Source organism: Podarcis liolepis (assembly GCF_965112155.1).
Source record: "Podarcis liolepis genome assembly, chromosome: 14".
In the NCBI taxonomy this organism is placed as follows: domain Eukaryota; kingdom Metazoa; phylum Chordata; class Lepidosauria; order Squamata; family Lacertidae; genus Podarcis; species Podarcis liolepis.
In genome coordinates, this window is record NC_139569.1 from 44035656 (window position 1) to 44050650 (window position 14995).

Genomic DNA, 14995 nt, shown 5'->3' on the forward strand with positions numbered 1-14995 from the left:
ATTTTCACTTTCACAAGGCCTGAACCCTCCTAGAAATATTAACTGCTTGGAGGAAAGCCAAAGGATTCTTCCCCCAGAAAAATCATGCACAGGAAAAATTCAAACATCAAAATGGCATTTGTTTCTTTTGTTTTCTATGTGGTGTTCCTGTAGTAGATTTATATTTTTGGTATGCATATATGTTCTGGCTTTTCCATTTGTATGCATATTGACATATACACAGGAACATGTGTGGCTTACCTCCAACCCAGAACAGTATTAATGGGGAGAGGGGTCTATATATACACCTATTGATAGCGATGAAGTTGGGAGTGTGTATGTGAAAGAATTTCACTGTTTTACTCTGTGCTTAAGAAATCAATATTCTACCCCCAAAGTTAAAACTCTTCAACCTATATAAAGTATGCATCTTAAGTTGATTTACAATATTTTATATTTTCCACAATCTAGGTTTCTGCTATTCATAGGTGTAAGAACCTATTCAGAGTGCTGAAGCACCTGTCCTCTTATTTGGTCATCTTCAGTTTCAGAAACTTTACCCAGACACCGGCTATACACCTCTGAGACTGGGGGTATAGTGTAGTACTGGCCGAGAGGCTTTGCTATGAATAGCAGAGGGCTCAAATCTTGCTCTGTCATGAACTAAATTGGTGGCCTTAAGCAAGCCATTCCATCTTAGCTCCCTCCTGTCCCAGAATATGGGGATAATAATCGTGATCTAACACGCAGGGTAATTGCAAGGATTTCAACAGGGTTGCAGACAGTGTGGCCCTCCAAATGTTGGTATGCAACTCCCATCAGCCCTGAGGATTGGCCATGCTGGTTGAGGCTGATGAGAATTGAAGTCTAGCAACAACTGGAAGGCTGAGTTTCCATCCCTGGATTACAACAATGTATGTGACTTGAAGGTGCCTTTCCCAAACTATGCATCCTGGAGTATGTATCGGACCTGTTGTGGGTCAATCTGCAATAATTATGTTTTCTAGTTTCAGCAAAGAATCTTCAGCATGTCCATTGCTTCCAAAAGAAGAACATAAAAAACCATCAAAGGTTTCTGGACAAAGTAGGGGAGAGGTACGCAACAACCTTTTATTTCTTCAGTAGAAATTTTTTATTCTGTTGGCTACCTAATAATATGAGAGTAAAGGGGTGGAGCAGGATTTTATCAGTAGGGAAGCAATTGCAAGGTTTAAGAGTGCTCTACAGACAGCAATACAAAGATAAACCATTCGCTTGGTTTTCACTGAGGTAGTAAGGGTGTTTGTGGACTGTACCACTTCAGGCTACAGGTGGGAATTCACATGTATGAATGGTCCTTCAAAATAACAAATCTGTGCACATAGAAAACTAGCATGTTCAGGAACTTAGCTAGGCAAAGACCATTCTCCCCAATATTTAGCTTTCTAGATGGAGGGAATATTTTTTAAAGAAGAGCATTCAATCATCTAAGTGCCCACCTGCAGTCTGAAATCCAGCCCAGCCACTGGATTACCATCTCAGTGAGAACTGAGTCCAAGTCCTGCCCTGAATTGACCCTTCACATAAGCTGTGTCAAAAGCAATTGTGCTGTCTGTTTCTGTCCCCGCCCCGCCCCCGCCCCCATTATTTTTATTGGCTTCCATTACAATACATTTTATTTGTGCTGTCCATTTTTGTTGCTTACTACCAACTTGTTAACCCCCCCCCCAAAAAAAACCCCTTGCATTTGGAAATTAGCTTTTTATTTTAATCCTTATGGTTGCATGTTCCCCTTTGTTTGACTTCAAACAGCAGCAGAATCACCTGTTGTCCTTTTTGTTTGTTTGTTTAAAGCATTTTCATGTTATTTGTTTTATCGTTTGGTATCAAGCAGGTTGCCAGACCAGCCCATAAAAAGAAAGCCCGCATGGCACGGACACGCTCTGATTTCTTGACTAGAGGTGCTTTTGCTGATTGGGAGGGGGATACGGAGGAAGAGGATTACGATGACAGTTTTGAATTCCTTCTCTCCCTTGACCAACCTCCTCACCCCGAGCCCGGCTGTGCAGCCAGACTTGGGCAGCCCTGTCACAGTGACTCTGAAATGGTAATTGATCCAACACACAGCTGTGTGGGAGCATCTCTTGGCTAACCAGTAGCTGTACTGACACCTTCCACTGCTGTTTCTCCCTTCTTGTAGTAGCCTGTAACCTCCGAGAACATAGTCACAAGCATGTTTCATTTTTCTCTTTACTTAACGGTATTTATATACCACTTGGTTGCAATAAAACCTCTACGCGGTTTACAAACAATAAAAATAAAACATAAACATTATTCTTTAATAGTTAAAAACAGATACTTAAAAACATTCAGAAGAATCAGAATGAGACGAATCTTTATTTGCATCAGCTACTAGCCATAGCAATAAAATAAAATGTACTAAAGATAGAGGTAAAAACTTAACTACGGTATATAAAATATATTTTGGAGGTTTATATCAATAATCAAATAATAGATCTTATTCTAATTGCCCCCACTAAAAACCTTGCAGTTTTTGCTGTCACCTGATCATCTTGATCTGCTAAAAGACAGGACAGCGATGGTTGAGCGACCTGCCATGGACAATAATAGAGGGGTAATTCAGAAGATTTGATTCAAACAGTAGGCTAAAAAGACATGTGCTTTAATCTCAGCTTCTACATGTCCAGATAAACAATGTTTTAATCAGGTGTCAAAAAGAGCACAGATTACATCAAGTTTTTGGGATGGTCTGAAATATGGGGCAGCCATATTGAGTTAGACTATTGTTGTTTCTCTCTGTAAGTTTCCAACACTTCATCCTGACTTGCAATGGCCCAGTTATGGAGTTTTGCAGGTGAAGGGGCTGGTGTACAGTCTTTTATTTACTTTTTTTGGCAAGTACATTATTGAAGAGCAATGGTTGGTTGCATCACCAGGTGCAGGGAACATGATTAGCCCCCACAGCAGTGGCATTCTTGACTGCCATTCATGCCTATCCTTCAAAGAAAAACTGCTTGCTCTTGTAGGCACCCTTCTGGTTGGAGCACAATCTGCTTTACATCCCTGACACATTTATTTTATCTTATTCATAATCCGCCCGCTCATAAATATCATGTTTCTGTACAAATGAAATCATTAAAACCTCATAAAATGGTAAAATCCTAAAATGCAGAGCAGTGACCAAGACTGAATGAAATTAATTTTCTAAAAACTGTTAAACAGAAATACTTTGAACAGGCAATGGACTATCAAATGAAATAGACAAATATTACTGAGAAGTGGTCTGCCTTCCAGATTTAGAGTACAATAAATGACCATGCCTGTTCCTCAGGGAAACTGGAAATGAATAAGGCAAAGTGTCCCTCTAAAAGTGGCGGTAGAACTGTTTATATGGAACAGCCATTTCCTAATTCCCTGAAGTTCATATTCATTAACTAGCCTTCAAGGCAATGAGTGCTTTTAAGTACTCAAAGCCATAGCGTAGGGGCTTCTCAAGAGAACTTATTTTGAAAACTTTGGGGATATAGTTGTGTTACAACATTGCTACCAGAGCAGCTGGTTAGCATCTTCATTGATTCAGTTCTTGTGATTTTTACCCAGATTGTTATGAAGATCCCACTGAGAGGGTAGTGAAGTAGCTTTAAGCTTTCTCCTTTGTGCACACAGGAAATGTGCTATGTTCTTGGAGGTTTACCTTGTTACAAATCACTAGTTTGACTATCAGTAAAGCTTTTCACACTGGGAATCACTGCTAAGGTGCGAAGGGTGCTGGGCTTACTGTTTGCTTGGAGAGTTCCATCCTCGGAAGGAGTCCCATTCATGCCACTTTTCAAAATGCTCCTCTGATTCCGCTGCCATAGTTTAACAGATTTCATTTGCATGCAAGTAGTCCTAAACTCTCATCTCATTTGATATTCTCTTTCTTCCTACGCTGCCCCTGGGGCTTCACAAGCTTTCTCACTGGTAGTTTGGCACACCTACTTTGGGGCAGCTGCTTGCACCATCAAGCTCTGCTTTTTAGCTTATGCTGAATTACATTCCCGTTGTTATATATAAAAACTGTATAAACATGTACATAGGTATGCCATATCCATGTGTATAAGCATACTGCATAGGCATTTAAAGCTGGATGTGTGAATATTCCCAACATATATTTAGTTTCACTGGACTTAGGTTCCTGCTTTCCTAAAGTTGGTAGTTTTTGACCATTGGGGCCAGTTTCTCTTTCTAATCTGGCTAGTTAGAGTAGGGTATTTGATCAATTTTCCTGTGGTTCATTAGTAGTGGTAATAATAATAATAATAATAATAATAATAATAATAATAATAATAATAATTTATTACGGTCAAAGACTAGCTCGCATAACACAATAATGACAGCGTTCGTAAAGATAAAATATACAATTTGAGCAGATTGCAGCAATAGCTCGTGAGTTAAAATTTAAATATATACATACACCCATACAACTGAGATTTGGGCTACCATAAAAATTGATCCTGAGGCACCCCAAAGGGTTTTCCCTAGTAAGCTATTTTATTCTAGAGGATGATCTATGCCTACAAATCTGGGTGCAGAATCTGGCTACCAGCCAGGTCGTCTTGTGACCTTGCCTAAGAGGAGAGAATTAAGTTTAGATTTGTCTGGAAGATCGGCGAGCGTCTTCAGCAAAGGGTCAGTGATTTCTCTACAAATCTCAGCATAAAAAGGACATTAAATATATATATGTACGGGGCATCCTATTTCCCCTAATGGGCAGGCGCAAAGTCTCTGTGCGTACGGGACACTTCCATAGGAGCCTTCCAGAACCGGTGAGGGCAAGGCCGAGCTTCTAGCAAGAGTGAAAGCCCTTCTTGCATTTCTGGATGCGAGGAAATAGAGATACCTTGCTGGAGTGGCTACATATCTCCTGTTTTTTATGATTTTATAATCGGGGACCCTTGTACAGTGCTGTTGTCTCTCTGTGTCCATGATTCTTTGCCTGACCACGGATCTAGCTTGGCCCAGGCCCATAGTTATGAGGGTTTGGGGAGCAAAGCCCAGTTTCTGAAGAGTGTTTAGAACTGCTGTCTGCCAGCCAGACTGAAACTGGTTGCGCAGAATCAATGGGGCTATTCCTCGGGGGAGCAGTTTCAAAGTTAGCCACTTATATATTGATGTTAGACTAATATGAGCTTTGACTTTCATCATCCCTGTTTCTAGTCCGACCCATGCATTTGAAACAGATCTGGGAGCTTGTAGAAGGGCACTGAGGAGTTTGGATTGCACTCTTTCAACCGGAATGAACGAGGAGGAAGGCGGGCCCAGAAAGGATCCGTAAAGGAGCTGTGCCAACGTTTTGGCTTTATATAATTTTAGTGCCGCGGGGACATAAAAACCCCCTTGAGTTCTAAAAAATTTAAGGATAGCATTTGCAGATCTTTCTCCAGCACACCCATTTGAGTTAATATGAATTTTGTTGGATCCTGATACCTGGACCGCCATTCCTAAATATTTGTAGTTCAAGACTTGTTCTATATTTTGGCCTTGAAGTTTCCAGTTTCTGAGATTTGGTTTTTTCCCCAAAAGCAAGAATTTTGGTCTTCTGATAATTTATTTTGAGGCATTCTGTCTCACAATAGGCAGCAAATTTTCTTAGTGCTCTTCTAAGCCCTATAGGGGTTCTGGATAGTATTGCCGCTTTGTCTGCATAAAGCAGAGCCGTGATGTGGCGATTTGCTAACTTTGGAAGGTGGAAGTGGTTCATTAGTATTCAGATGTTAATGGCTACCCTTTGCAGAGGCTGCATTTTAATCTCAAGTAATAATAAAGCAACCTTCAGTACAGCAGTGGATATAGGAAAGGACACTGGCATATATTCACAAGCCTGTAAGGTATTTAGCTTGAGCTTCCAGTAAAAGAAGCAGGCAAGTCAGGCAGCCTGACTATATGCAGAGTTGATTGATTTCATGAAAGAAAGAAAGTAGGTTATCGCCTCTGCACCAGTTGGTTGTTAGTGAACAAAAGCCCTGAAAGTCAATGTTTTTCTAGTGTTGTACATTAGTCACAGGCTTTTGAGTGCATTAAAGCAATCTTAGGCATAGCGTGTTAGCTATTTGTGATAAAATAAGCGCCTTACACAAGACAGTCGAACAACAAGTATTATTCATATACAGTCATACCTTGGATCCTGAATGCCCTGGAACTCTGACGTTTTGGCTTCTGAATGCCGCAAACCTGGAAGTGATTGTTCCAGTTTATGAACATTCTTTTGAAACCTGAACGCCCGACAGGGCTTCCGCAGTTTCTGATTGGCTGCAGGAGCTTCCTGCAGGCAATCTGAAGCCGCAATTTGGTTTTCGAATGTTTCGGAATTCGACTTCCAAGGTACGACTGTATATATATTAATGAATACAATGTGTTTCTCTCCCTTGAGCCTAAGAGAGGGTTTAGTCCTTTTTGTTTTCAAAACTGCTTAATAACATAAGTTATTAATCCTTAGCTTGCCTGTCCTCACACACTGCTCCAGACAGTGTCTGCTTGAAGTCACCACACTCCCATGTTCTCAGGCAAAGAATCAGCTAACAGAATAACCAACCGCCAACTTCTACCACCTTTCCCCAATACCATTTATTTTTTGTGAAATACATTTACAATTCAAATAGAATACAAATACTAGCATAGCATTGATTTATAAAATCTGATTAAGTGACAGTCCTTCTGTTGCTGACTAGCTTGGCTAACTGGCCATGGCAAAGCAGATCATGATCCACCACTGCGCAAAAGAATTGAAATCTGTTCCTGGACAGTGATAAATGTTGCACAGCAACATATACATGAATATAAGTAGAAACTTGTTTTTTTAAAAATGAAATTAATGGTTCTTTGCATTGAACAGCATAAAGTCTCATTTTATAGCTTTTATAGACACCCTTTTTTGAATAACTTGCTTTTGTAGTTGGGAGATCAATCTCAAGTTTAGGACAAAGAAACATTTTTTTATGTAGCAGGAAACTTTTCTAGTCACATGCTGTGTTGGATATTTATGCTGACAAGCATGATTACAGGTTCTTTTTAAATCTTTTATTTTATTTATTTCAACAATATATTCATCTCTAAGTGGTGTACATAGTTTATTGTGATTTATAGTTCTGAAGCTTCTGAATAAATTACAGTACATAGAGAAGTTGGGAGATTAACATTTTATCCTTCCAAATCTCTGTTGGCTGCAGTTGGAGGTGCAAGCAGAGGCTGCAGTTCATCTTCTCACAAAGTATGGAGATTGATCGCATTTCACTAGCCTGCTATTTTTCCAAAGAAGTCAGCAAAGCAATAATATCTATAGAGAAGCCATTCTTAGTTACAGATATAGTGAAGCTATATGGTCCTTTTATCTTCTACTGCATTACAGCCATGGTGTTTTCTCCTACTTAAAATGTTTGGTTGCTATAGCAAAACTGGGTAGATTGTACTTGTGCAACCAAAGGCCAAAAGTGAGCAGAGCAAAAGATATGACTCTTACTTTTGCACAATAGGTTGCATTCCAGCCACACACTTCAAGAGGTCTTTATAAACCCATACATACTTCTCCATGATTATCACTTTGGATTTCATAGAATTGTAGAGTTGGAAGGGACCCAAGGGTCATCTAGACCAACCCCCTGATAGGCAGGAATCTCAGCTCAAACATCTATGACAGAGGGCCATCAAACCACTGCTTAAAAACCTCCAAGGCCTCCCAAGGGAGACTGTTCCACTATTGAACAGCTCTTACTGTCAGAAAGTTCTTATTAATGTTTAGTCGGAATCCCCTTGTTTTGTAATTTGAAGCCATTGGTTAGAGTCCCACCCACCAGAGCAGGAGAAAGCAAGCTTGCTTCATCTTCCAAGTCACAGCCCTTGAGATATTTGAAGATGGCTATCATATTTCCTCATATATTCTTCTCCTTTGCGATTTCCTCTTGTTAGTGTATATGAATAACTGAGAAATGAATACAGTTATTCAGAATTTAAGCAAGAAATAAGCTTGGATATTTTGGCAAGTGTATGTGGAATATAGTAAGTTGGAATCTGCCTTATAGCACTGGCTAGTAAGAGGTTCTCCAGAATCTCAAGATAAGGGTCTCTTCTCCCATCACCATCTACCTGATAGTTTTAACTGGAGATGCCAGAGATTAAACCTGTGTGCCAAGCAGTGATTTTATCACCAAACACTGGTTCTTCTCCAAAGGAAAGAACAGTATTACATATAAGTGGTTGAACTTCTTTTAAACAAGTTTAAATTTTTCTTTAAATTTCTGGAGCGTTCTTTTAGAGTCGTTATTAATTTTTTCCCACTTGAGAAGCTGAGAGACTTCAAAGAAGTGTGACTAGCCCAAGGTCACCCAGCAGCTGCATGTGGAGGAGCGGAGACGCGAACCTGGTTCCCCAGATTACAAATCTACTGCTCTTAACCACTACACCACACTGGCTCTCAATAGAGTTCAGGCCTGGTCCAGAGCAACTATACAAGGGGAAAACTCCTTCACAACCACACAGCCAATCAGAGCTCTAGATTGAAGAATCAAAGCATTCTGAGTGGTCGCTAGGCAACACAACTGCTCTCTTGCTTGACAGTTTCAGCATCAGTAGGATAATTCCTGGTGTTATCCTGTACTTCAGGCAAAAAAGGACTTCAATAAGTAATTCAAGATGCTGGCTTTTCTGAATTGGGTAACTGTAGTTCCTTGTTTCAAATGCAGTGGGAAACTGTAGTTGATTGAAGACTTTCTGGCTTTTCACAAGTGATCACACTTGGACTGCTGTGTACAGTTCTGGTTACCACAGTTCAAAGATGATATTTTAGAACTGGAAAAGGTGTAGAAAAACTCAAAAGGTTGCGGGCAATTTCTCTATATGGAAAGGTTATCATATTTGGGGATCTTTACTTTCTTTTTAAAATGTGAGTGAGAAAAGTATGATAGTGGTATGCAATATTCCACTTGAGAATATTGAATTAGCTTTGAAATGTAAAACTTAACTGACTGAAGTCCTTATAGTCATTCATAGTCCATCCCATAAAGCAGGGGTGTGGAATTTTTGACTCTCCAGATGTTGCTCCTATCACCACTGGCCATTGGCCATGCTGGCTGGGGATAACTGTAGTTGTAATTCAGCATCATCAGGAGGGCCAAGAGTTCCCGACACCTGCAATAAAGTATGAGCTTGTCTACCAAAGCTAATTCACACTAAGAATGTGTCAATGTTTAAGGGGCCAGAAGGTGCTTGCTGGGTTTTGTTTCAGCTTACAAATGTTTACACTGATGCAGCATCTTCTTTGCTCATGGTAAAGGTGTTGCATCTGGCATAGCTAAGTACCCAAATCCCTTTGGCCCCTGTCTAGCAAAAAAGGGGGAAACAAGCAATTTTCCTGTTCTGCCTTCTAGACATAGAAGCCCCAGTGAACCCCTTTTTGCATGAGGGCAATGTCATGACTCTTGTGACTTGACAGACCAGATCCGTTGGGAAATTATGGTTGCTAGGTTTGGAACAGGCCAGGATCCTAAAAATGTTAGCAGACTGACTAAAATAAAGCAGATGGAATCAAGAGAGAAAAGAACCTGTTACAGTAAATGCACACTGGGACGCGGGTGGCGCTGTGGGTTAAACCCCAGAGCCTAGGACTTGCCAATCGGAAGGTTGACGGTTTGAATCCCCTGCGATGGGGTGAGCTCCCGATGCTCGGTCCCTGCTCCTGCCAACCTAGCAGTTCGAAAGCACGTCAAAGTGCAAGTGGATAAATAGGCACTGCTCCGACGGGAAGGTAAATGGCGTTTCTGTGTGCTTCTCTGGTTCGCCAACGGCTTAGTCATGCTGGCCACATGTATGCTGGCTCCCTCGGCCAATAAAGCGAGATGAGCGCTGCAACCCCAGAGTCGGCCACGACTGGACCTAATGGTCAGGGGTCCCTTTACCTTTACATTAAATACACAACTTGCAGGGGGTTATATACCGGGGGTTATATTGCAGGGGGTTATATCGCACCCAAAGCCAAAATTACGTACAGTGGTACCCCGCAAGACGAACGCCTCGCAAGACGGAAAACCCGCTAGACGAAAGGGTTTTCCGTTTTGGAGGCGCTTCGCAAAACGAATTTCCCTATGGGCTTGCTTCGCAAGACGAAAGCCCATAGGGAAATCTCTGGGACAGCGGGGAAGCGCAGCGCATTTAGAAGCGCTCGGGGAAAGCAGCGCACTTCGCAGCTTTCCCCGGAGTGCTTTTAAATGCGGGCGGCTGGGAGGGAATCCCTTGGCCCCCCGCTGGACTTCCCGAAGCTCTTTTGAAGTCCAGCGGGGGGCCAAGGGATTCCCTCACCGCCGCCCGCATTTAGAAGCGCTCGGGGAAAGCAGCGCACTTCGCAGCTTTCCCCGAGTGCTTTTAAATGTGGGCGGCTGGGAGGGAATCCCTTGGCCCCCCGCTGGACTTCCCGAAGCTCTTTTGAAGTCCAGCGGGGGGCCAAGGGATTCCCTCACCGCCGCCCGCATTTAGAAGCGCTCGGGGAAAGCAGCGCACTTCGCAGCTTTCCCCGAGTGCTTTTAAATGCGGGCGGCTGGGAGGGAATCCCTTGGCCCCCCGCTGGACTTCCCGAAGCTCTTTTGAAGTCCAGCGGGGGGCCAAGGGATTCCCTCACCGCCGCCCGCATTTAGAAGCGCTCGGGGAAAGCAGCGCACTTCGCAGCTTTCCCCGAGTGCTTTTAAATGCGGGCGGCTGGGAGGGAATCCCTTGGCCCCCCGCTGGACTTCCCGAAGCTCTTTTGAAGTCCAGTGGGGGGCCAAGGGATTCCCTCACCGCCGCCCGTGTTTAAAAGCACTCCGGGGAAAGCAGCGGGGGGTCCCGGGGAGGTTTTAAAATGCTGGGGGTCGGGAGCGAAGCGCTGCCGACCCCCAGCATTTTAAAATCTCCCCGTGTCCCGGGAAGGTTTTAAAATGCTGGGGGTCGGCAGCACTTCGCTCCCGACCCCCAGCATTTTAAAACGCTGTTCCGAAGCGGGGGGGCCGGAACACCTTCTGAAGGCGGGCAGGGGGCGAAAGTCTGTGTCCCCCTGCCTGCCTTCCCAGGGGCTTTTAAATCACCCCGGACAGCGGAGAAGTCCTCCGCTGTCCGGGGCGATTTTAAAATGCCGCCCGCCAGCATTTTAAGATCGCCCCAGACAGCGGAGAAGTCCTCCGCTGTCCCAGGGTTTTTTAAAATGCTGGGGGTGGGAAGAAAAGCCCTTGTCCCCCCCCCCAGCCTTCAGAAGAGGTCTGAAGGCGGTTTCCCTAGGAACGCATTAATTGATTTTCAATGCATTCCTATGGGAAACCGTGCATCGCAAGACGAAAAAACCGCAAGACGAAGAGACTTGCGGAACGAATTAATTTCGTCTTGCGAGGCACCACTGTATAGTCAAAGCATATTGGGTTCAGTGGGGGGTTGAATTGTGCAAATCTTTTTCCCCAGACACCCACCTCCTTTCCACTCCCCTTTTAATTTATTTATTTTTTAAAACAACAACTATAAGCCGTCTTTTTTGCCAAAGACATAAAGCAGAATGCACACGAGTTAAATGTCCATAAATTACAGGTTTATTCTACTATTTTACTGAGGGAAAATGGAAATAAAGCAGTGTATAATATTATATCTACAGTACATTATATAATATTTGGAGAAATAGAGTTCAGGCCTGGTCCAGAGCAACTATACAAGGGAAAAACTCCTTCACAACCACACAGCCAATCAGAGCTCTAGATTGAAGAATCAAAGCATTCTGAGTGGTCGCTAGGCAACACAACTGCTCCCTTGCTTGACAGTTTCAGCATCAGTAGGATAATCCCTGGTGTTATCCTGTACTTCAGGCAAAAAACGACTTCAATAAGTAGTTCAAGATGCTGGCTTTTCTGAATTGGGTAACTGTAGTTCCTTGTTTCAAATGCAGTGGGAAACTGTAGTTGACTGAAGACTTTCTGGCTTTTCACAAGTGATCACACTTGGACTGCTGTGTACAGTTTTGGTTACCACAGTTCAAAGATGATATTTTAGAACTGGAAAAGGTGTAGAAAAACTCAAAAGGTTGCGGGCAATTTCTCTATATGGAAAGGTTATCATATTTGGGGATCTTTACTTTCTTTTTAAAATGTGAGAAAAGTATGATAGTGGTATGCAAAATTATGTGCGGAGGAAGACGATAGTGATGTATTTTCCCCTTGTTATACTAGACCCCAGGGTCATCCAGTGCAGTGGCGTAGCGTGGGCTGTCAGCACCCGGGGCAAGGCAAGTAATTTGTGCCCCCTAACCCGTGGTGACGGCCACCAGCTTAGCTGACTTAAAAAGGGAATCGGACAGATTAATGGAGGCTAAGACTTGTAGTGACTACTCATCGTGAGGGCCACGGGGAACAACAACAGGAGAGGGCTTTTGCTCTCGCATCCTACTTCTGGTTTTCCCCCGAGGCATCTCATTGGCCATAATGGCAAACAGGATTTTGGGCCAGATAGATCTTTGGTCCGCTCCAGCAGGTCTTTTCTCAGGCACAAGCACAAGTCTTGTTCCTGTATCATCTTAACTAAACCAAGTTAAGTTCAAGGGACAAGGCAGTGCATATAGCAACTCTGGGAGGGCAGGCAGGCTAGCTATGTCGTGTTGCTGATTCATACATGTATCTATTCAAGAGCTATGCACAGTGAACTTCTGCCTACAGGTCTCACCTGGCCTGAATCCACTTAAGTCCAGAAAAGGGAGAGTGGGGCATTATTTTATTGTTGTTCTTTAGCAATGTTACTATTGCTTCAGTGTTACTGTTGAAACTGAAAATTCACAGCCCACTGATTTTGAGTGTAGTGAGGACTCCAGCTCCTCTCCCTTCCTTCCCCTTATCTAGCCCTACACTCAATCTCATCAGGGGGAAAAATCATTTCCAATAAGCTGCTTTGTGTTCATTTCTCATATCTGAATTTCCAGTAAACTGCTAGACACCCCCCCAACCTTGCTGTGCCTGGAAAAGTTGCTATAGCAAACCTCTCTACCATAATCCATAATCACATCTTATAAAGAGGGTGTGAAGCATTTTCGGAAGTATAACTGGAGTCCACAGGCACCACCTGGCAGCTTCCGAAAATACATCAGACAGAAAATAAACATGGAGCTCCTTGCTGTTTTCTCTGCTATTGACTTTCTGAGCCAATAGTGGCAGGCGACTGATTCCTTCCCTCTGTAACAAGGGACCTGTAGGTGTTTTCCTTATATAGCTGGTTCTTTGGCAACCAAGCAGAAGTCAAGGCAAACCATTTTTCCTCCAAGTATATTTTTCATAGTGAGTTGTATTCTCTGCAGCAGCTTAAATATCTACACTGTTGTAAGATGATTGTGTATCCTTACAATATCCAGCGACCTTGTGGGTTCTGAAGTATTTATTGTGCTTCTAATTGTTGCAGCTGCTACAGCGCTTCTCTTCAAATGAAGGCCAAACAACGCTCCACAAAACAATGTCCCAAGGAGAGATTGGAAAACTGGCAGCTGCACAGAAGACTGCAGCTGCAGATGGAAGGTATAAAATGTCTAGCCAAAAGAAAGGGGGAGATCCTGAGTTAATTGCGTCTAATTTTCTTTTTCCTTCATATCTGCATTTTATTTCCTGTATGTGTGGACAAATTTCAAAAAGCCATTCTGTTCATCAACATATTTTGTTTTCTCGTTTGCATAAAAGATTATACATTTTGGAGGGAGGAATTGGTGCAGATAACATATTTGACTGTATGATTCCATTTGCGGAGTTAGCTCTCATGAGATGATGAGAAATGCATCTGCATGGAATAGAGCTGTCATTGGAATGCTCAGCACAAGAGATCCTGTGGCATGTAGGACGTTACAGGATTTAGTTCAAACAGTTAACCCAGGAGAAATTGTTCATTAAAATCAATCTGCTGTAATTTAAGGTGTATCTGAATGACCAGAAGCGTTTTCTTCAATAATTTTTGTACCACCTTGTTTTCACAACTAATGTGTTTTCTGTATATGTAAAGGAGGCTTTTCACAGGGAGCTGGTCTGTTTGTTTCTAAGGGTTAAGGAAGCAGTTATGAGCAAAGGGAAGTTTGTTCATGGCATGGCAGAGACTTTAGAGTCTCTGGTGATACAGGAGATTAAGTGCAGCAATGATACAGCAACAAAGAAAAATGAACAGTGTAAACTAACACTGCCTTGCAAAGTTTCTTAAAACTCATAGGAAGCCTCTGAGGAGAAACTGTATGAGTGACTATTTCAGACATTCCACACAAGTAAAGAAAGAAGGGAAAGATTGTTAGTCATTAACACTCTTACTTGCAATGTCTGAAGCTGCTCTCAGCTAAAGCAAAAGTGAATTGACTGCCAAATCTATTCTTATAGCCTCCAGCAGCTTTGGAAGAATGGGAAGAAGGTGTAGTCCCAACTCTGGTTATAATACTTGATAGTGATTGGCTGGAATTTGATGGGAAAGGCAAGACCATCTTTTGGTCCCACCAAAAGATGCACAAAATATGATGGGTGGGGCAGGAAGCGATCCTCTCTTTCTCTGTAGAGAGACCTGCATCACACTTTGAGCACCTTAGCTGTACTACAAAGGTTGTTTTTAATTCCAGACTGGCAATTAAAACAACCTGACCTTGTTGGAGGATACATATGACTAAATTCTATATAAATCTCTAGTAGGAGGCAGCATTCTATAATGTGCTATTTAAGTACTGTAGCATTAGTTGACTTGGTTGCTTGACAAATCTTCCTGAGAGCTAATGACTTAACTTAGAGCCAGTTCAGAAGCATGTAATTGAGATGAGAATAATGCAGTTAACCACATTTTAAAAATATATTCCTGAAAGGGTTCTTCATTTGTTTGTTTGTCCCATATTTAAAAGCTGAACTGATGAAGCCTTTGTATGAAGCTGAGTGTGATACAATGTGGAATTGAATTAATTGGATTGAATATTCATACTCTCATTACTTTCCTCCTATTTTCCAAGTGACAATTAGAAAATGTTTAGGAGGGGATA

The 14995-nt window shown here is 42.4% G+C and overlaps 1 protein-coding gene across 19 annotated transcripts in view; it reads left to right on the forward strand.

Moving 5' to 3' along the window:
- MYO9A (myosin IXA) overlaps positions 1 to 14995 on the forward strand; it is a 171413-nt gene that overhangs the window by 99900 nt on the left and 56518 nt on the right. For 10 of the 19 annotated variants that reach the window (XR_014519173.1, XM_083475486.1, XM_083475479.1 and 7 more), the window contains 3 exons: positions 987 to 1074; positions 1850 to 2065; positions 13405 to 13517. Coding sequence is in view for 18 of the 19 variants with exons in the window: in XM_083475486.1 (XP_083331612.1) it covers positions 987 to 1074; positions 1850 to 2065; positions 13405 to 13517 (417 nt within the window). In the remaining variant the exon portion in view is untranslated. The remainder of the gene's footprint in view (positions 1 to 986; positions 1075 to 1849; positions 2066 to 13404; positions 13518 to 14995) is intronic. The other 9 variants (XM_083475487.1, XM_083475481.1, XM_083475483.1 and 6 more) reach the window with 2 other exon arrangements.